The sequence below is a fragment of the Orcinus orca genome, chromosome 6 (assembly GCF_937001465.1).
Source record: "Orcinus orca chromosome 6, mOrcOrc1.1, whole genome shotgun sequence".
Lineage (NCBI taxonomy): Eukaryota > Metazoa > Chordata > Mammalia > Artiodactyla > Delphinidae > Orcinus > Orcinus orca.
In genome coordinates this window covers 101803805-101826124 of record NC_064564.1, presented here as the reverse complement: position 1 = coordinate 101826124, position 22320 = coordinate 101803805, and the positions used below count along the sequence as shown (strand labels likewise).

General features: G+C 48.1%; 1 protein-coding gene across 5 annotated transcripts in view; it reads left to right on the top strand.

The window, feature by feature from the left end:
* TNC (tenascin C) overlaps positions 1-21499 on the top strand; it is a 93814-nt gene extending 72315 nt beyond the window's left edge. For all 5 annotated transcript variants that reach the window (XM_004269293.4, XM_033427348.2, XM_033427358.2 and 2 more), the window contains 11 exons: positions 2037-2159; positions 3307-3450; positions 5277-5396; positions 7207-7350; positions 8110-8240; positions 11492-11624; positions 13204-13355; positions 14126-14222; positions 15098-15259; positions 18055-18218; positions 20780-21499. In XM_004269293.4, the coding sequence (XP_004269341.1) occupies positions 2037-2159; positions 3307-3450; positions 5277-5396; positions 7207-7350; positions 8110-8240; positions 11492-11624; positions 13204-13355; positions 14126-14222; positions 15098-15259; positions 18055-18218; positions 20780-20890 (1481 nt within the window). In that variant the 3' untranslated portion in view covers positions 20891-21499. The remainder of the gene's footprint in view (positions 1-2036; positions 2160-3306; positions 3451-5276; positions 5397-7206; positions 7351-8109; positions 8241-11491; positions 11625-13203; positions 13356-14125; positions 14223-15097; positions 15260-18054; positions 18219-20779) is intronic.
* The last annotated feature ends 821 nt before the right edge of the window (positions 21500-22320 follow it).

Below are 22320 nucleotides of genomic sequence, written 5' to 3'. Positions count from 1 at the left end.
TTTATGCAGATAACAGACAGAAGTACTCTTCATCCTCCTTGAGAATTTCTAGCAATTCCAAATGTTTTCCTAATGGAATTTTTATTGAAAACCAAGAGTCTTCTTGGAAAGAGAGACAGAGGCATTGCCTTTCCTGGGTCTCCCTAACTTTTCAATAGATATGATTTAGTTGTTCTCTGAGGCTCAGCCTTCAGGTTCCTATTGACCTTCTCTTCCGCTGTGGTGCTGGAGACCTGCAGGCCCTATTTATGGCAGAAGGGCACACGCTAAAATAACAAATTGTCTTCCACACCTAGGAAGGTCTGTTGCCTAAAAATGCCATTGACCCTGGAATTCTACCACTACTGTGCCATTCTTCAGGTGACACATGGCTATCTATCTTCCTACTGTCACTTTCATCAAGCACATCCCTCAGGAGTGCATGACAGATGAGGTTACTAATTCTTATGGTTTTTCAGCCAGGGCAGATAATATTGCCATTTTGCAGATGAGAAAATTGGGATCGAGAGAGGAGAGCTGTGGCCACAAGATACACTTTCTAAAATGTGCCAGGACCTGCCCCAGTGAGGTTCACAGTCGGACTGAAGGTCAGAGTGGACTAGCCTGGCAGAAGGAGAGCCCCAGTGCCTGAGTTTACACACCCCACGGGTTTTTTTTTCTCATTCTGCCTCATCTAGATCTTTCCTGGGGGCTACCGCAAAACTCAGGTGGCCCCTGGAAAAAAGAATCGCGTGGGAAAGAAAGAAAAAAGAGAGGGCCAGCATGTTTACTGAACCCTTACTGCGTGCCAGATTCTGTGCTCGGGTTTCACATCCATTATCTCTGCTAGGTCCTCAAAACATTCCTGAAGGTGGGCACCACTTTTCCCACTGGAAAGATGGAGACGGAGCAACTGAGGCTCTCGGAAGGGAAGGGGACTGCAGCGGGTTGCCCAGCCTCTCCGTGGTATTTGGACAATCAAGATCTTCCAGGCTCCAGAGCCCCTGTGGCTTCCAAAGCCTTCTAAGGAGAGGGCAACACCCCAGGCAGACACAGAATCTGAGGGTGGCTAGCAGGTCACAGGAGAACGCTGTAGGAGGAGAGAAAGAGACAGAAATAGAGAGAAAAAAAGCTCCCCAAAGTGGGCTGTGGGTTTCAGAACTGAACGATCAATGTGGGATGCAGAGGGGAAAAGATGAGGAAATGAGTTCCCTGGAGACCTGAAAATTGTTTCCTGAATTCTATGGTTAAGCGTGGTCAGCTGAAGAGGGCAAAAAGCTAAGCCAAAAACTACACAGGGAAAAACCAAAGGAAACCGGGTTTGCGGGGGAGGCATTTACGTAGCAGGAACCGTCCCTCAGGCATGGCTTTCCCCCAGGTAGACCCAATATCCAAGGGGTGTTTGCTTTGGTGAAAGGTCTGAGGTTGCTCCTCTGGCTCTGGACCTCCATCGAGTTCTGGGAATGGGTTTGTCGAGGTCAGTTTCCATGTGAACATTATTTCCAAGATCCCAGGGCTGTGCTCAGCTCTGCTCCTGGGACTTAGAAAGGTCGTATCACAAGAATGTTCATTGGAGAACTTAGCCTCAGTTTAGTCCTCTGTAAAATGGCTACAACCACACCTCAGTGGTTTCTAAATGAGGGTTAATCCTTACAAATTGCAAAGAACTGTACAATTGTCAAGTCTTGGTATCATTTAATAAAAGGAACTACAAAGCAAAGATATGAAAAATTGCTAAACATCAAAACTTAAAGGAGGGTGTATTCCAAGCTGTGAAACCACCCTCACTTCCTTAGACGTCAGCTATGGTGCTAACTAACGTTCTTGAATGAAACCAAATGGCAGCTCTACAGCTCTGGGCCCTGTACCTGAATGAAAGAACAATTGTTTCCATCAAGTCGTAACCTAATCACAGATCACCACATTCTCCATCCTAAAGGCTTGGCTGGGACATAAACTAGGGACTGAGTTTTCATGGATGAGGAATTTGGGAAGGATCGCTGATGAGCAAGATACTTAACCGTTTCTGGGTTTCTCCTGTGCTCTTTCCTCAACAGCCATGGGCTCCCCGAAGGAAATCATTTTCTCAGACATCACTGAAAACTCAGCCACTGTCAGCTGGAAGGCACCCACTACCCAGGTGGAGAGCTTCCGGGTTACCTCTGTACCCACTGCAGGAGGTAGGGCACTTGGGGAGGGGAGAAGGAGGACGATCTGGAGGGTTTGGGTGGAACAGTGAAGAGACCCTGATAATCCCATCCTCCCAAACATCATGGCCAAAGAAAACTGCTTCTTTATAGTTGAGATCATCTGGATAGACTTCATTTGTAGGGTCCTATGAGACCCTTGGAAGAAACTATTTTGTGAAGGGTCATGTTATGAAGATCGTTGCCAGGCTCATAGTCTTAAAGTTCTATGAGCTGTAGATCCCCAATAATGTTTTCACACAATGACAGAAGACTCTAAATCCATTGGCCTTTTTCTCTTTGAACGCACTCATCTGCAAAGCTGGTCTTAACCTGGATATAGGTGAGGTGTTACCTCTTGGTCCCAAAATCTGTCTGTCTCAGCGTAGGATGGGAAGCTGTGACTTAGCAGAGTTGGGAGTTCTAGTTCAGAGCACACTGGCTATAAAAGAGACCAAGGGGGTGGGGGGAGCATAGTCAAATATGTCTAAAGACATTCTGGGAGGTAGTGAGCTCCCTGTTAGTGGAAGTGTATACAAAGATGATAGTTGATAACCTCTTCAGAGAAATGCGGTAGCATCTCTGTGGGCAGTTTGGCCAGCTGATATACACGCTCCTCACCAGCCCCCAAGTTCTAAGAAATATAAACTTTGGACTTTTTCATAAATGTAAGACTACAAGCTTGACCATGACCATTTTCTTCAATAATAGAATCTCTGCTAGTAAGGGATGAGTCTATATATTCTTTAGCTAATACAATGGATTAAATATATCAGATATACTTGCTATACTTGCTATATATAGCAAGCTTCCCATATTCTTTGTGGGAAAAATAGGTAAATAAAATTTGTGCAACATGGCCAGCTCTCTACTGAATGGAAACTTGCCATTTTTAGCACATTGTGACCTCACGGTTTTTCCTCCCCTGGCCCAGTTTTTGGCATCTTCATGGATGGAAAAAACATTATACAAAAAGTAAAAACCTCTTCTCTTATGCCAGAGGGTAGGAGCAACTGAGAAGTCAAGAAAAGTGTGTTGGATATAGTTTCACTGCCAAATCGGATACACCCATTCTTGAGACAACCGTGAATAAGTTTCAGTGAGGTTCACCTTTCCCCGTCTTGCTTTTACTGTGTTCCAGGTACACCCTCAGTGGTAACTGTGGCTGGGACCAAGACTCAGACCAGGCTGCAGAGACTGTTACCTGGAGTGGAGTACCTCGTCAGCGTCACCGCCCTGAAGGGCTTTGAAGAAAGCACGCCTGTCTCGGGGATGCTCACCACAGGTATTTTTCTCACCTTCAGCATTATTTCTCATGATTCAGAAGCTAGAAAAAAAGTGTTTTTTTTAGGAAATTCTCGGGGAAAGTGGGCTGGATTTGGCGCACCAGCGGTCTCATTTCTGGTCCGTCTGTAGCCTCTTCTGAGCTGCATCCTTAACCTCCCTGGGCCACCGTTTCCCAGGGTATTGTGGGGAAAAATAGCACAAGCTGGGGAGTCATGCTGACCTGGTGGAAATCCCACGTCCTGCCGCTTCTAGATACATGAGCTGTCAGTTAATTTCTCGAGGGTCTAGTTCCCTACTCTGTAAAATGGGTGCAGTTCTGCTTCCTTTGCAGGAAGCTGTAAGAATCACGTGGAACTGTATAAGTAAAGCGTCTGCAAATATAAAACATGACTGTCCACATCAATCCACTTCCTTCCCTGCCCCGATAGTGCCAGGACCAGTGTGAGGAACCCTCCAAGCAGGTGCTTCACGCAGACACTCTAAAGTAACTACTCTGGATCCGGCAGCTACTGTATTTCAGGCCCTGTTACTAAACCCTTCACGTGTCAACCCTATAGCTATTATCCTTCCCATTTTACAGACGAAACAACTGAGACCTGGGGAGATTAAATGCCTTGGGCAAGTCCATATAACTAGTAAATGCTGAAAGCAAATTTGAACTTAGGTCAGTCTGACTACAAACTCTGTATTCTTCTAAAATAAAGGATGACTTTCCCGTTATAACCTGATTTGTACAACACACTGTAAGGAGGCAAAAATAATGAATTGCATTGAAGGAGAATGAAGTGGAAAATTTCTCTTCAGGCAGCCATGTTCCTAAACAATTTATCCTTTGATATATGAGCAATTATCCAGCCTAATCCGTTAAAGGATTTAAAGAATGGGCCTCACAGGAAAGTTTAAAAATATCCTAATAGTCTTAAAAGGGTTGCTAATATGCAGTTAAAACCTCCTGACTGAACCCAGAGTTCTGCACACTCTGCCACACAGACCCTCATTTCCCCCCTAGAAATCTTTCATTCACGGGTTCTCCATGGCAACTGGTTGCAAAGTCTGGATCTGTTTCCTCCGGAGGCCACGTTGTCCTCATCCGTTAAAGGAGATTCTGTATGTGAAAGATGAGACAGGAAGGACCTCAGAGTGGACGGGGAGGGTCCCAAATCACTCTACCACCTCCTGACTCTCAGGCCAGTCACTTCATCTCTTGGGGCCCAGACACCTCATCTGTAAAATGAGCTGATGGTGGCTGCCGCACCCCCCATCCTCCCAGGGCTGTCATCCTGGAGAATTGAGTTATAAATGTGAACAAAAGCGGGAACCAGTCATATTTAGGTTGGTTTCTAAGAAAGGGGATGTTGGGTTGTAGCAGTGGTGAATTAAAAGGGCCAAGGCTCTAGGACTATCCATCTTTCCTCAGTACAAGTCATTTGGAAATCATATTGAAAACTCCAAATAGCTTAATAGTCATGTTAATAACAACTGCAATTATTGAGTGCTGCCCCTAACACAGTTCACACACATCCTCTAGTTCAGTGGTCCCCAACATTTTGGGCACCAGGGACGGGTTTCGTGGAAGACAGTTTTTCCATGGATGGCGGTGGGAATGGTTCAGGCGGTGATGCAAGCGATGGGGAGCGATGGGCAGCGGCAGATGAAGCTTCGCTCGCTCGCCCACCACTCGCCTCCTGCTGGGCAGCTCGGGTCCTAACAGGCCGCGGACCCGTACTGGAGTCCAGGGGCAGTGTAGACAGCAGAGCAGCTGTGGTCTGATGTCTTACCCCATGACTGCCCATCCCTTCAACACATCACCATCTTTCCTTGCAGCTCTGGATGGCCCATCTGGCCTGGTGACAGCCAACATCACCGACTCAGAAGCCTTGGCCACGTGGCAGCCGGCCATCGCCCCTGTGGACAATTATGTCATCTCCTACACAGGGGAGAGAGGTAAGGTCGTGTCCAAGACCCTCCCCACCCTGAGGAGTGTCTGTCCTGCTGTAAACTCTTCCCGTTCTCCCTTCCTTGTGCCACACTTGGTGCATGGTAGCAAAAATGCATGGGTAGACTGGAGAGTCCAGCAACGTCCCTGTGGCTCTCGACTTGCCCCCTCAGAACAGACTCATGGGCTGGGACTGGGGCTGGGTGGGTGGCTGTGGAGGCACCGGTTCAGGCGGTGGCAAGAGAGGTCCTACCCATATCCCCTGCTTGTTGTCAAGTGAACGAGCATCAGAACCATGGTTGTATCACGGGAGGCCAGCAGGCCATTTAAGGAAAAGCAGAGGGTGCATCTCCAGCCTCTTCCTCCTCTCCTGCTAGTTTCTCTGCCGTCAGAGTGAGTCACCCTCTCCAGGCAGCAGCTCTCACCTCTTATAAAGAAGGAGTCCAGAATCTGAAATCTTAAACAGACTATTTCAGGTAGCTCTGGGGAGCCCAGGCTTCTTGGATGCCACAGACAAGGCCCATTAGAGCAGACCTGATTGAGAAATCAGAAATTATTTTTCCTTGTCTTTGCAACCATCTGTGCTAATTCACTCAGTTGGAGATTAAACACTTGTTTGGGGCACCAGCAAATCAAGGCTACCAGAAGGTAAAATTAAATACAAATAAGAGAGAAGGAAAGATTCCTTTTCAATGAACAAATCCATACTTTTGTCATGAGCTAGACTAGAAAAAATATGTTGTTATTTTAATCTCAAAGTATATGTGAGTTTCATATTTTATGGTTCAGTATTGTTCTACTTTCAGTAACAATACGAGAGGGCACCATAAGCTGTGCTGGGGCCTCTGAAAATCTTAACTCAGCCCCGGCAACCACTTACGAGAGCTCCTTGCGAGGACAGAGCAAAGATGGGGCGGGGCTGGGGGATGCTTGGGTTTATTCTTTCTACTTCTCTATTTTTAAATATTCCCTGTGAGCAAACTCTTCCAAGTCAGGGGAGATGATGTTGCTCACCTAAAATAAATCAGAGTATAGTTCGTGGGAATCATGGAAATTGTGGATGCAAGTGTAGAAATTCCCTAGAGTCCAGACGTGTGTGTGAGGCTGGGGGTGTGGGCTCATGACTGATGAACAGAGTGACCAGCTCATTCCACTCTGCCCTGGACCTTCCCAGTTTTAGCCTTAAAAGTCCCATGCCCTGGGAAACTTCTTAGTCCTTGGCCAGTCAGGATAGCTGGTCACCTGTGATTAAGAAGTAAGCACATATACCCTGGGCACCATGGTTTGGGGTCCACTGTTGGTCCTGACCCAGTGGGACTTGAGAGCCAGTAATCAGGCTCTGGTGTGTCTACGCCACCTGATTTTTGTGATCCCCCAGCCTAATGATTTGACATTTGGCAAATAAAAGGACATGAGAGTAAGTGGAAAAAAAAGGGGAGGGCAAGCAATGGGACAAATTAAATTTGAGTAGCCCAAGTCTTAGAGATGTTACCTGCAGCTCTCCTGTAACTGGGTCCTGTGCCTCAGCTGCAACACTGTCCCAGTGGCACCATGTGCAAAAGTCTCCTGACCCCCAGAGCCCCTTCCTTCTGACTTGGTGCCTGGAAAACTCCAGTACCATACGATAAATCCTTTGTATATGAAGTGATCGCTCAAGAGAGAGAGACAGGAGTGTGAGTCATCTCAGAAAACAAACCTGCTTTTCTGTAGGGTCACTGAAAGTTTCTATGTTAGAAGGTGTGTGTGCTCTTGGCCAAGTCCGCTGATGGCCCAGACAGCGGACTGGTAACTGCCACGGTGTGTATATTTCCTGTTTAGAGCCAGAAATTACCCGCAAGGTGTCCGGGAACACGGTGGAGTATGCGCTGACCAACCTCGAGCCTGCCACGGAATACACGCTGAGGATCTTTGCAGAGAAGGGGCCCCAAAAGAGCTCAACTATCACCACCAAGTTCATGACAGGTACAAAGACATCGAGAGCTGGACGATGCCCACCCACAGCCTCTATCTTTAACAGTATCCCTCTCCAACTCTTATTTCCCCAGTCAGCTCCCTGTAATGTGATGACGTCAGCATCGGCTAAAGTCACCGGTGCCACTCCGTCAAGACCTTGAGAAACACACCATTTCCTTTTGCACTGAAATGACCTTGCTCTCCCCATGGACTAGGACATGATTTTCAGAGGCTTTAGAAGTGGAAAACCAGTCCCCGCTGACCCTAAACCCAGTATTTAATGATCCATGGCCTAGGCAGGGAAATATTTTGAAGAGAAAGATTTTAAAGGCAAGTTTTCCTAGATGCCCACTGGGCTTTTATACACTGAGATCTTTTTACAAACTGCGGGAAGCAGAGAAACAGAGGCCACGTCCTCCGAGTAGGGGCAAGCCCACTACCGGCACCCAGCTGTCCTCTTCTTCAGAAACAAGGGGGCTTCTGATTACGTTCGTGGCTGCGTCTTTCTTCCCAAATCCAACTAAAGCCAGTCAATATCCCGTTGGGCTCAGGAAGACGTGGCCCTTGGGATGAGATGAACCACAGAGAATGGACGCCTTTGGAGGTCACCTGGCTCAACCTCTTCATTTAGAGATGGGGAAGGTTTTGCCCAAGGTCATATAAGTCAATGGTAGGGAAAGGACGTGAACCCAGGCCTCCTGATACCCAGCTGGGGACTTTGTCCTACACCTGCTGACTTATCTGATATTAAATTCTTATCTTCTCCAGACCTCGATTCTCCAAGAGACTTCACTGCTACTGAGGTTCAGTCGGAAACTGCCGTTCTCACCTGGAGACCTCCCCGGGCATCTGTCACTGGTTACCTGTTGGTGTATGAATCTGTGGACGGTACAACCAAGGTATCTTGAAGTATATAAAAAACTCCCCACTGCTGGTCGAAACATTTACGGGATCCTCAAAGGAGGGAAGAATTATCTGCATGCTGTTTCTCCTCTCCCAGTGCAACTGGGGAGCTGGAAAAAAATTAGTAGGAACTGGACACCATGCCAGACCTTCTGAATCATAAGCTGCAGCCTCCCTGTCTCATTTTAACCAGACTCCAGTTTTGACAGCCAGCCAGGGTCAAGAACCACTGCTCACAAGACTTGAGGACGTTTTAGGAGCTGGACTCTTTGTCCTTAAATGTTTTATTGAGCAAAGGCCAAAAGCTTCTTCTGCATCTTTGCCATTTATCTCACAGACGGCATCATTCCATTATATAATGAAATATATATCACCATGTTCTTATGACATCAACTGTTTACAGCAATTTTTATTTATATTCCCTACCCATGATTTTTTTTTCTTCTACTTTTTAATTTGAAATAACGTTAGACCATCACACAAGCGAAAGAAATTTTCTAACCTTTACCTTCTAAAGTTGTTTTTGACTTTTTAATTTTGGCCACCATCCTGTACACTTCCAAGATCTTTTACTTCTTTTCTGCACATTGATCTTTTGCTAGCATATCGTTTGCATTTCCTGTTATCTTCTTCTCTTTATCTCTAAGAATATATGTTCTTGGCATTTTTCTTCCACAGCCTACACAGTGTTTCCTCCAAGGTCTCTTTTCTGGTTTGCTGCCGTTTGGTTTGGTTTGGGTCTCCATCTTTCATGTTGGAGACTTCCACCTAATGCCTGTTGGTCTTTTTGTACTGGAGCCAAGAATGAAATAGCCGATTGGGAGGTCTAATTGCACAGACAGGTCTTGCCAACTATGGGGCTCGCTGTAGAGCGATTGGGCAAATACCCAGCAGTTTTCTTGGGGGACTCCCAAGCATCAGGACTGTAAACTATTTCTCTCGAGCTCATCAGTCTCCTTGGAGGATCCTCTACCTCCTTCGAAGCAGGCTGCCAGGAGCCTTGCTGGAGAAGGAGCCTGGGCTCCCACTGTGTACACACCTTCACCTTCACTTCTCCTGTTTCCAGCGCAGCACCCGAGCCTCCCTTGCAGCTGGGCCTGATGGATTTGAATCCAGAGTCTCCCCTCTGGCTCAGCCTCTCCAGGGAGGAAACCTCAGCCTTTCATCTGGGCTGGGAAGGACAGTCACCCAGACTGTTGGGGGATGGAGAGAGCTGGGGATCTGTTTATTATACAAAGTTTTAAACAAACCTTTGTTCAGCCATGCCCCACACTGGCCTTCAAAGCATCTCTGCTTTCGCATACATTTCATTCCTGAACTTGCCGGGCTCTGCAGCATTGTGGCTGCACCCACTAGTTAGTTAGCTCCTGGCTTTCTCCATTCTGTCACTTCAGCTGTCACTCCACCACTCCACACTTTCCACTGATCAAGATTCTGGTGACATCAAGTACCTGTCTCCTCTGCCATTTCCCTCATCCTTGTGAATTTATACTTTATATCTCCTTTACTTTCATTTTAGTGGGTATCAGAAGCAAGTAGAGATAAACTGTCTTGTTCAATATGCCACGTTTAACCAGGAGTGGACACACATCTCTAGTTACCATTACGGTCCTTCTTGGAGTCGCTGTAACAGTGAACTAACTCACTGTGTGAACAGAGGCAAGTCCCTCGCCTTCTCTGGGTGTCAGTGTTCACATCTGTAAAATGAGTGCACTGAACACCCCAGTCTCTAAGGGCCCTTCCTGGTCAGCCATCCTAGGATCCACTGTTTACCTGAAGTCATGAGTCTCATTTCGATCTACCCTGATTGCCTAGAAAATAACTTTGAACAGCAGCTTAGAAAGCTGATAGGTAATTTTATCCCCAAGTAATTCAAGGAACCCAGCTTTGTACCTGATTCTTCCCCAAGGACTAGACCTGGGGGCCACACAAAGGTCACTGGGTCACTGGTATCAAATAGGCACTCACCCGGGTTTACTTCCCTGCATGACCAGTCCCCAGCTTAATCTGTTTCACTCAAGAAAGTCAACCTGGTAGAGGAGGCAAGAGTCCTGGACAGCATGTTAGGAGACAGGATGCAAGACCATCCTCTGCCACCAACAAAGTATGGAGTGAGTGCAAGTCTTTTCGCTTCTTTGAAACTACTCACACCTCCAACACCCACCCCCCAAACCCTGCCGCACTGGAAAAACCAGGATAACTTCACTTTCCCGGTTGTGAGGATGCCGAACAACCTTCCAGGGGCCTCCACACTGATCCGTTACTGCCTAAACCCAGTGGGCTGTGTTTGCTTTACTAGGACTGCAGGTTGCATTCCCATCCCTGACACCAAGGTCATCTGCTAAAAAGGTGGCTTTACAGGCACTGGAAGGTAAAAAGAGGATTTGAAAAGCAAGAGGATCTCCTGCAGAACTGAAACCGATCCCCCTCGTCCGGACAGCAGCACAGTGACCAGTCACAAACAGCAGGTGTAGTTAGCGTAGGTCTACAGCAGCTGTACACACCTGCCTGTCCTGGACATCTCTGTTCTAGAAAAGAGACATGCTGGGTCAGCCTGCGCTGTCGTCATGCCGTGCCTCCTGGGCAGTTGTAATCATCTCCTGACTCAAGAGACCCCCTGAGTGACTATGCGTCAGAATCATCCAGGGAGCTTCTTAAATATACACCTGGTCAGGCTCCACTTCTGGCTCTTATGATCCAGTCGTTCTAGGACGAAGCCCAGGCACTGTTTTATTTTAAAGCTTCCCAGAGATCTGTGAAAAAGAGCCATATTAGGGACCACTGACTTAACTGGTCTCAAAGTCTAAACCTTTGCCCTTTGTGTGATTCATCTTCCTACCAGATGAAGCTGAGATCATGGTATTCCCTTTTTCAAAAACCTTTCAGGAACCTCCATTCCTTATCATGATAAACTTCAAATTCCATAGCTTGGCACTTAAGGCCCTTTGTAATCTGGTCTTCGCCCACCTCTTCCACGGCTTCCCTAACTGAAGTGTGGCTGAGGTAGGTCGCTGCCTCCTCATATTACTTGAATTTGCTCTGCCCCTTCTGGCCCCAGGAGCTTTGCTCATGCTGCGCTCTCCCCATGTCTGAAGCCCTGAAGTGAGCATGGAGCCTGGCACAGAGTGGGACTCAGCGGATTCTTGCTGAATGAAGAAATTAACGGATGGGTGAATAAGTGAATGCATCATCTGTACTCTGAGGATTTATGTGGCCAAAAGCTATTATATTTTTCTTCTGCCCTTAGGAGGTTGTTGTGGATCCAGACACCACCTCTTATAGCCTGGCAGAGCTGAGCCCATCCACCCACTACATGGCCAAGATCCAGGCACTGAATGGGCCCCTGAGAAGCAAGATCATCAAGACCACCTTCACCACAAGTAAGGGGCTCCGGAGGAGACTGAACCAACCCTCCACTTCTCCTCTAACTGCTACTTTAAATGTTTCCATCAAATTTCTGAAAAGAATCAATTCCCCGCTATTACCGGAAAAGCTAGAGCAATGTGGATGCAGGAGGTTACAGGCCTCGTGGTGAAAGGGAAGGAGGGCCAGCAGTGAGAACAGCTGGATTCATTCCCCAGCTCCACCATTTGCTCTGCGTGACTGAGGAAAGTTACTGCCATTCTACGAGCCTCAGTTTCTTCATCTGTATAATGGGGTTAATAACTATCCCTTCTTCATAAGGACCGTGTGAGAATCTCTGTATTGTATTTGAACTCCCAGCCCAGTGGGTAGCCATTGTCAAGGCTCATTATAAGCTCAGTGTTCTCCTTCAGGCATTTACAAAGCCTGTTCATATTCAGAATCACCAACAGTCCTCCCACGAAGCTGGTACGTTGGGCCAGGATAATCATGCCCAGTTTTCTGGTGGGAAAACAGAGGCTCCCAGAGACTAAATGACCTGCTCAGGGTTACACCATGAGTTGGAGTCAGATCTGGGTTCAGGTGTCCCAGGACCAGGGAACCACCTCCACACCCGGCCACTAGGTCTCCTCTGCAGGTGGCAAATGGGCAAGCGCTCCATTGGTGAAGAGGAAGCATGCTTCTCTGAGGAAGGGAGGAGGGGGTCTTTGCAGAGCCCTGAACCTGGGTAAATGGAGTGTATCCCGGCGCTGTCTCCCGCCCTTCGCACTTCACTCTAGTCACTCTACACACACCTGCTGAGGGAAGGGAAGGGGCAAAAGCACCTCTTTGCCAGATCTCACGGCACGTGTTAGGAGCACAAAAAATACGAGTGTGCCCTAAAGATGCTCCCAGACTAGGGCTGTGAAACAGACAAGAAAACTGCTAACGAAACCACCTCAGGTGAAGGCAAAGTACAGTGAGGAGGTCGGACCAGAACAAAGAGCTGCTACTGCCGTCCGTTCTCAAGCCCACCTGCTAAGCACAGCCCCAAGATCACTCACTGCTTTCGGGTTTTTAATTTTTGCACCACATTATACACGTGGAAGTTCCCCAGGCATGCTTGTGTTAGCCCTCTCAGGTCCCCGGGCTCAGAAGGCAAGGCAGGGGCAAGTTCAGGGCTTAGAACCCTTGTCTTTGGCTTCAGGATCCTCTGAAGAGCCTGAGATGCATCCAGCCTGGCAGAGGGTCCTCACCCACAGTGAGCCACCAGCCGGGTGCTAGAGACCCAGCCATCCTGGCCAGCACCTGGGTGTTCATTGGGTGCTACCTGACACATGGCCCTCACAGCGGTTCAGCTCTCCTCCCACTGATATCACTGGTGGCTTCCATCAGTATAAGAGACTGAACTGGGTCCCTTTTATCCGTAACCTCTAAGCCTCACCGCACCCCCCGCAAAATAGCTTTAATCCCCATCTTGCGCGTGAGAGAATAGAGCCTCAGAGAGGTGGGGCTGCTTGCCCAGAGGCGTCTAGTCAGTGAGCACTCGAGCTGCGACCTGAAAGCCCCTGCCCCAGTCCCGCTCTGAGAGAGCCACTCTTTCTTCTCATCCCGCAGCTGGAGTCCTGTACCCATTCCCCAGGGACTGCTCCCAAGCCATGCTGAATGGAGACACGACCTCTGGCGTCTACACCGTTTATCTGAACAACGACAAGACCCAAAAGCAGGAAGTCTTCTGTGACATGACCTCTGACGGGGGTGGATGGATCGTGAGTATCATGGAGACAGACTCCAGAGCTCTCCGGCAGGGGGATGGGGGCAGAGGAGAGGCCGCGGTCCTCCCCGTGCCCTCCGACGCTAATGTGCAGGAGCTCTCCAGGACAGCGCCTGTCACATGGAGACACTCAGGGATTCTCTCTCAAAGTAATGGGAAAGCAGCTGAGCCTAAAAACCAGCTCCCCTGTTTCCCCGTCATTTATCTCATTTGATCCTCAAAAAACTCTGTGATCTATAAATGGCAGTGGTCATCGAGCCCCTTACGTTTATGACTTAACGTTGGCCATCTACCAGGCACTGTGCGAAGGGTTTTACATGAATTATTTCCATCCCGTTGCCATATGAGCTGGGTAGTATTCTTTTTAATTATTAAACTTTCTTTCTTAGAGCAGTTTTAGATGGGCAGCAAAGTGGAGCAGAAGGTTCGCTGAGGTCCCGTGTGCCTCCTGCCCCCACAGGCACGGCCTCCTCCACTGTCAGCAGCCCACACCAGAGGGGTTCGTGTGTTACACGTGACGAACCTACACTGGCACATCACAGTCACCCAAAGCTGGGTGGTGGTCTTACTAATCTGTATGTTTCGGGTGAGAACACTGAGACTCAGAGAGGGGAGGCGACGTGCACTGAGTCACGTGGCGAACTAGTGAGGACAGAGGTGGGGACGGGTGCTTTTCCTACAGTGGATGTTTCTTCCTCTCAGAAAGAGGTCTTCTCTTTCCTTCCATAGCTTAAGCGCACCCAGATTCATTGGTTATGTTTATAGGTGTTCCTGAGACGCAAAAATGGACGTGAAGATTTCTATCGAAACTGGAAGGCCTACACTGCTGGATTTGGGGACCTAAAAGAAGAATTCTGGCTTGGTAATACAGCCTGCGTGTTTGTGTCCCAAATGTCCATTTCTGTCCTCCTCGTCATCTGTCCTAACCCACAGCGAACTGTGGGAGAGGAAATGGGTTACGAGGAAACAATAGCTCTGGTGGGCGACACAGGGTGTCAAATTCTCTATGGAAAGACTTTAAATTCTCTGGGTCATTAAAAATAAAAATCCAGCCAAAGGAGAGCCACTAGCCAGGCCTAGCCTAGCCTCAAGTCAATCACTGGGCCATTTAGAGAATTATCCTCACTGATGTCCTTCACTGCTTCCATCCTATGCTAAGTCCCTCAGGGCCACAACCTCTAAGTCTCATAGCACCCCACAAGGTACAAAATTCCTATCTTGCACGCACCTGGGAAAACAGAGCCTCAGAGAGGTTACGCTGCTGGCCATATCTAGCCAATCAAGAGCTGAGCTGCAGTGTGAACTCTCCCAAGCCAACACGACAATGCCATCACCCATCCATCCATCCATGCAGCCCACATTGCCACAAGCGACCGGCACAGGGCGCCGTCCTACGTTCCAGCACCCAGGCCAGGGAATGTCCGTCCCTGTCCTCCATCGCCTTTCACTTGTAAGGAGCTGTAGAGTTTAAAAGGTGCGCGCTCCACCTTATCTCCTTTATCTTCATAATACGTTAGGCGGTTGGCAGGGCAAAGATGTCAACACAATTTTAGCTGAGGCCCAGAAACCGTATATATCTCACCTGGTGTCGCAGCAGCAAAGAGCAAACCAAGCTGCAAGCCCAGGCGCGACGCAAACCTCTTTCGAGCACACACGGCCGCTGCTCTTACGGGGTGCGTAGGAATGAGGGCCTCGGTCACTGCGCTTCTTAGGCAACCCCTTGCCTGTCGTCCACAGGGCTGGACACCCTGAACAAAATCACAGCCCAAGGGCAGTACGAGCTCCGGGTAGACCTGCGGGACCACGGGCAGTCAGCCTACGCCGTCTACGACAAGTTCAGCGTGGGAGACGCCCGGACTCGCTACCGGCTGAAGGTGGAGGGGTACAGCGGGACAGCAGGTATGGACAGACATCCTCAGAGCCCAGGGAACCGCAAAAGCTTCTCGGGTTTTCAGCCAGCTCCTCCACTCCTCATTCCTTCCTTCATGGGTCCATCTGTTTATCGACAAATAATTGAATCCCTACTAGGTGCCAACCAGCAGAACTACAGTTGAACAAGGTTGGGTAGATATTCTGGTCACCAAAACATAGAGTAGGTTGGGAATTAGGACAATCAGGACGGACTTGTAGCTATTGTCACTCAAAATATGTCTTTTTCTTAGCCATGTTTAGAGATCTGTTTTAGACTGAGAAAAAAGCAGTCTCTTGGGAGCCTTAATACTCATCTACTGCTGTGCTTCTCAATTTGTGACACACATATGACCCACTGGGGGAGCCTGTTAGTGTGCTGACACAGTATGTCCAGGGTGAAATCAGGATGCTGCATTTCTGCTGAGTTCCCACATGATGCCACTGTTGGTGGCTTTGCTGGTCTGTGGCCTGTACTTTGAGTAGCAGACAGTCCACTCCATCACCCAGCTGGAGGAATCTCTTCTAAGACATTCCTGCCACGTGGCCATCCAGCCTCGGCCTGCACACCCCCATGACCAGGAGCTCACCACCTCTCCAGCAGTCCTTCACTCCTTGACTGGCACATAACCTGGTTTGGGTTTTGAAGGTTTCTTTGCCTTGAAATGGCCTTTGTGTGGTTTTCTGACACCACATCATAGGAGAAACAAATAAGGAAACGATATGCATTCAGGCCCACCAGGTAGCAGCTTCTTTTGCAGATACTTCATATCATTACCCTCTTTTAGGTCTCACCAAAAAAAAAAAAATTATATATATATATATCTCCAGGTGATATTGCTATTATACAGATGAGGAAACTGAGGCTCAGAGAACAGCTGTAAGAGCCTGTGGACGGTGGGCCCACGGTACAAGCCTGGCTGCTGACGAGTATTCTTGGTAACAAGGGGGATCAGGTGTAAGACCGTGACCACGCCATGTCACCCCTTGCCCACTTTGGGGTGGTTTTCAGTTACGTTTATTGAAACAGAAGAGACAGATGCTGTAGCACATTCCCAACCTCTCAGCCCTGAAAGAATGCATCCATAATGGGAAAAGCCTCCACGCAAGATTTGCCAAAAGCCAGGCTCAACCTAATGAAAGACAGAGCTCTTTAGAGATCAGTCTGGTGGAAATGAAGACAGAGACGCAGGGGTGAAAACTGTTTTCATTCTTGCATCCCTCAAAGAATTCTGACATTTTATTACCTGGCAATAAATACGTCTTTTGTTGAGATGGCTTCAGGCAAGGAGGATACTGTTACAGGGCAAGCACAGGCACCGAGGGGCGGGAAGGTGGCCTCCACCCACCTCTTTCTGTATTTCCAACAGAAAATGAGCCATGTTATGCCCCTGCACTGAGCTAACCCTTGGGGCTACATCCTCCTGTGCGTATCGATGGCAAGCAGCCCCTCCACAGGAAAGCATCTTGTTTCATCAATATCTAGCTGCCATCCTCATGCTCTTGATAGCTTCATCAGTTACCAAGGCACCCGAGTCCCTCTGACAACTTGCTCCAAAATATCAGGATAGAATGCCTTGATGTCTTGAAATCTTTCTGCACTGCATTGACCAGGGCTGGGAGTGAGGGGACACAGAAAGAAATGGCACTTAAATGCTCCTAAAATTCAATATATTCAATTGCAAACTAGATTCCCATATAGCACTATATATACATGGGCTTTTTGTCTAAGAATCAGGGAAAACTGGTCCCATAAACACTTTGAAAAATAACTGTACGATATACAAGCTATTCGGTGACATCTAAAACCCGAAAGGTTTGATTATAAGTATGGCTCTGTAGGCTGAGACTCAAGATAGACTGTCTCAGGATAGCTCTGGAAAACCAGCATGGCAGAGTGGAAAACTAAACTCATACTAGAACTTGATAAATATTAGATGGGTGAGTGAATAAGTGAGTGAATGTGAATTAATGAATAAATAGACAATAAATAAATAAATGCACGAAAAGAATTGTTTTAAAGTATGGCTCTGAATACTTGCATTTGAGGGGAAAGCACACCATTACTGAATACAAATTTCCCACCTTACTCTCTGAGTTCCTTTACGTACAGTGAATGCAAACACAATCATAAAAATAGCAACAATCGGGCTTCCCTGGTGGCGCAGTGGTTGAGAGTCCTCCTGCTGATGCAGGGGACACGGGTTCGTGCCCCGGTCCGGGAAGATCCCACATGCCGCAGAGCGGCTGGGCCCGTGAGCCATGGCCGCTGAGCCTGCACGTCCGGAGCCTGTGCTCCGCAATGGGAGAGGCCACAACTGTGAGAGGCCCGCGTACCGCAAAAAAAAAAAAATATAGCGACAATCATGACCGTTTGCACACCACACTACCTGTTTAGTGTACACCTTCGTATCCATTGCTCCAACAGCCCTCTGAGGTGGATCAAATCAATGTGCTAGTTCCATTCTACAGATAGGAAAACTGAGGTTCAGCAAGAGGCTTGACCTGTGCAGGGTCACAGCTAAGAGTGAAAGAGATGGGATTGGAGCTAGATCCTCCAAAGCCACCTGTACCTTCTACCTTCTACCACTTTATGCTGCTTCTATCAGAAACGAGGCTCGGGGATGACACTCATGTCCTATCCAGGCCCACGCTGGATCCTAATTCGGGGTCCAGTGTTTGAGGCTGGCCCACCCCAGGGCCCTTCAGTCGTCACCCTGGCGCTGCCCTTCACAGCCCACAGGGAGCTCCAGCTGGGCTCTCAGTCTGTGCTTTCTCTCTCCCAGGTGACTCCATGGCCTACCACAACGGCAGATCCTTCTCCACCTTTGACAAGGACACAGACTCGGCCATCACCAACTGTGCCCTGTCCTACAAGGGGGCTTTCTGGTACAAGAACTGCCACCGCGTCAACCTGATGGGGAGATACGGGGACAATAACCACAGTCAGGTGAGCAGACAGCGAGGCCCTGGGCAGGGCTGAGGCCAGCAGGCCAGGAGGGAGAGATCCCCATGAGACCGCAGGCCAGGAGAGATCACAGAGATAGCATGTCTTAACCCACGAAGATCCCAAGGAGAACCACTGGTCAGGGAGACACCAAGCGTAGCCAGCTTTCCTCAAATTAAGTCTTTGTCTGAACCCCAGAAGGAAACAGATGAAAGTAGAGGCCATCTAGGTGAACCAGGGGTGATGCAGGCCCAGGGCGCTGCTTCCCCACCCTGGCGTAGAGGCACCTCCAGCACCCCAAGAACATCTCAGAGCAAAGACCACAGATTTTAAGTCCCTTCCTTTTCTGATTCCTAAGATCGAGTTCCAGAAAAAGGTGACTTCCCTGAGGTCACAGATCAAAGCTGGAGGCAGAGTCAAACCTTCCAGCTCTCCAAATTTCCCTGCACCACACAGGATGCTGTGACACAATTTCTGCAATCATAGAAAAGGATTTTTTAGATTCCCTGTGGAGATAAGTGAGCAAAACCAAATTCAACCACCATCTCACACTGAGTCCTGCCTGCACGAGCAGGTGCCTGAAAAGTGGGCAAAGTCTAGTGGGCCCAGCTGCTTAACCATGATGGTCCTTCTCAGCGGCCATCCCTGCTCCAGGGAGGAAGGACGGGTATTCACCCAGACTGATCACCCTGGGCTGGGCCTCAGCAACTCCTACCCAGCCTGCAACCTGGGATCCCTTTGTAAAAAGGCAAAGGTACAAATCACACCAAACAGCCCCAGGAGTTCTGATGGGTGGTCCCGGGCGGGATGCAGCATCTCGTCATCTTGCTTATTTACACTTTTGTTGTTGGGTTTTTTTTGTTTTTTTTGTTTTTACATGCTGCTCTCTGCTATTAATGATTTTGATACATGTGTTTATGTTGACTTGACTACCAGCAAATGCTTGTCGTGACCTTAAGTGCAGACCTTACCTTGACATAATTTCTGACACTTTTCAAAGCATTCTCGCCTCGTCTCCCATGTGCATCACTTTTACTCTGTAAGGGGACCAGGACATGGCTTTTCATGCCTATTTTACAGAGGAGGGAAGACTTGAAGGACACCTCTGGACACCAGTCCTGTGTTTTCTCCATCTTATCATGTGGCCTCAATAACACATCCACTCTGAGAGCTACTGTATTGCCTTTATCTCCTTGTCCCCTAACACCAGTGTAACACAAAGTCCTTTGGGAGGGGGAGAAAAAGCTACATGCCAAAAGGAAACTTCTTTTTCCATCCAATTTTGGAAGAAGGAGATGACGTTAAAGACCACAGAACAATTATGGGAGTTCAGTCCCAGCTCTGGCTCTGTGTGGCCTCTGTGAAGTCACTTTCCCTCTCTGCCTTCAGTCTCCACCATAGTACGAGGAGGGCTTGCTTCCAGCTCTGAACCTCTATCAGAGGGGAGAACGAGGGCAGAGGAAGGCAGCACAAGGACCAGGTTGAGTAATTACAGACACATTTGCCCATAAAATGAGTCAGCGCTTCTCAAATCCCATCCCCCTGTCAGATACAGAGACTGTTCAATACCAGTGAATGCCAAAAAATTACAATCAAACAAAACATCGATATTTTCCCTCATTTCACCAGCCATTATCTCCTCTGTGGATATGTTCCCTCCCAGCCCTATGAAGCTTAAAGAGAAGAGGTGTCAGTGCGCAGGGTGGAGGCCTTATAGGAGGACTCTCTGAAGCCGCCCCCCACGCCCAGTAGGACAAGGGGTCTGTGGGATTCCATGGGCAGAGTCTACCATCTGTAGACTTTGCTAAAGAGTCAGACCTCGAACCAGGAGGCCCGGAAGCAAATATAGTCTTTCCTTGAGGAAAATCTTTGGCCAAAATTCCGAGAATATCTCTCCCTTCTTGAGATTGGGGAAGAGTATTTACGGAGCACCTATGATGTTTCCAGTACTGTGGCAGCTCCTTTACTGACCCATTTAATCTTCACAGCATCCTGCCAAGGTTAGCATTATTGGGCCTTAAGAAAAAAATAATGAAACTGAGGCCCAGAATGTTTTGATAACTTGTTCATTTATATCTCTCAAGTAAGAGCACTAAGATTTAACCTTATATGTCAGGTTGCAAAACTTGTGTCCATGTATATGCTCTTTGTGCCGTTCCATAGGAAGCCCTATTAAAACACTCCATAGGAATCCTGTGAAGTGTAGACACCCCTGCATATAGCTACTCAATTCTGTAAGCTCCAATCATGATCCGAATTCCTGCAGCACCCAGTCCTAATGACGGTAAGTTTCATCAGCCACCACTGTATTTCAAGATGGCAGATCAAAGCTCAATGCAAACTCAGGTGACTTCTGCCTAAAGTAAAAAAACTGAGTCTGAGTCAGCCAGCCCCTCTGAAAGTTTTCACTACACAGATCAACAAACGGATCGGCAAGAGACAGCTGGGAACCACCAAACGGTCTAGTTGAAACGGAACTCGTCTTGTTCCGTCAACGAGACAGCGATGGTCGGTGAACACCTTGCCTGGTGGAAACCAATCTGAAGGTCTTCTCTTTTTCACAGGGTGTTAACTGGTTCCACTGGAAGGGCCACGAGTATTCAATCCAGTTTGCTGAGATGAAGCTGAGACCCAGCAACTTCCGAAACCTCGAAGGCAGGCGCAAACGGGCATAAATTCTGGGGACAACTGGGGGAGAGAAGAGTAGGGCCCAGAGAACGAAAATAATGTTACCAAAGCACCGAGCAGTCTGACCATTAAGCCACACCTGGGCATTTGGCAGGAGCTAAAGTTGACCATGGATCACCCAGGCCGGCGGCGGCAGCGCTGGCCTCACCCACTCTGCGATGACTTCCCTTCACACCAAAGACCACAGTGTCCAACAGGTTTCCATTTTGTTGTTTGATTCAGCAAAAGTCTTCCAGTGACAGCATCACAATGATTTTCCTTCTCTTGGGTGGCTCCGGGAATGAGAGCGGGGTAGGCTGTACAGTGGTAGTTTGTTTTAGAACCAGCTATATTTTACACAAAGCTGTATAATTAATTATCATTATTTTTGTTAGCAGTGATTCAATGTGTGTCTTGAAGCCGTCCCTTTTTTTACATTTCAGAAAAGCAATACTGTTTCGATTTTAAGGATATGATTAATGTTATTAATATAATAATGATGATGATGATGTAAACTAAGGATTTTTAAACAGATCTTCCTTTCCAAAACACATCTGGACAGTACCTGATTGTATTATTTTTTTTGTTTAATAAAAGCACAAGTACTTTTAAATTTGGCCATTGGTTTTCCTTTCATTGTCGAGCCTGGATTCCACCAAAGCCACCAAATTCCACCAATATATTTGAGCAAAGGAGGGATGTTGGAAGGGAGAGGAAAGGAGGGATGATGGCCAAGCAGGAGGGGAAGAAGGAAAGGGAGACTACAGGCTGGGAGAGAGGAAAACAGTTTTGAACAAAGCTGTATAAGTTTGGGAAAACCTTATAACTTAAGATACAGCTTCCTGCTCAACACTTCCAAGACTAACAGTTTATCGTTTCAAAAGGCACTTTTAGGGCTTCCCTGGTGGCGCAGTGGTTGAGAGTCCGCCTGCCGATGCAGGGGACATGGGTTCGTGCCCCGGTCCGGGAGGATCCCACATGCCACGGAGCGGCTGGGCCCGTGAGCCATGGCTGCTGAGCCTGCGCGTCCGGAGCCTGTGCTCCGCAACGGGAGAGGCCACAACAGTGGGAGGCCCGCGCAGAGCAAAAAACAAAACAAAACCAAAAAGGCACTTTTATACCCATTTTCTAATGCAGTCTCCTAAAAGTTCTATGACATAGATGAGGTGACAATTGTTATCGTGCAAGGGTTAAGGTCCCCAGAGGCAGACTGCCTGTGTTCAAACCTTGGCTCCACCATTCCTTAGCTCCCTAACCTTTCTGTGCCTCAGTTTTCCCGTCAGAAAAATGGGGATACACAGACTTCTTAATTTCAGAGCATTTCTGTGGAAAATAAATGATATCATCCCCATGAGGCCCTTAGCATGGTGCGTGGCAGATATCAAGTGCTCATCAGCATGGGCTGTCGCTACTCTCACTTGATAGATGGTGGACTGGG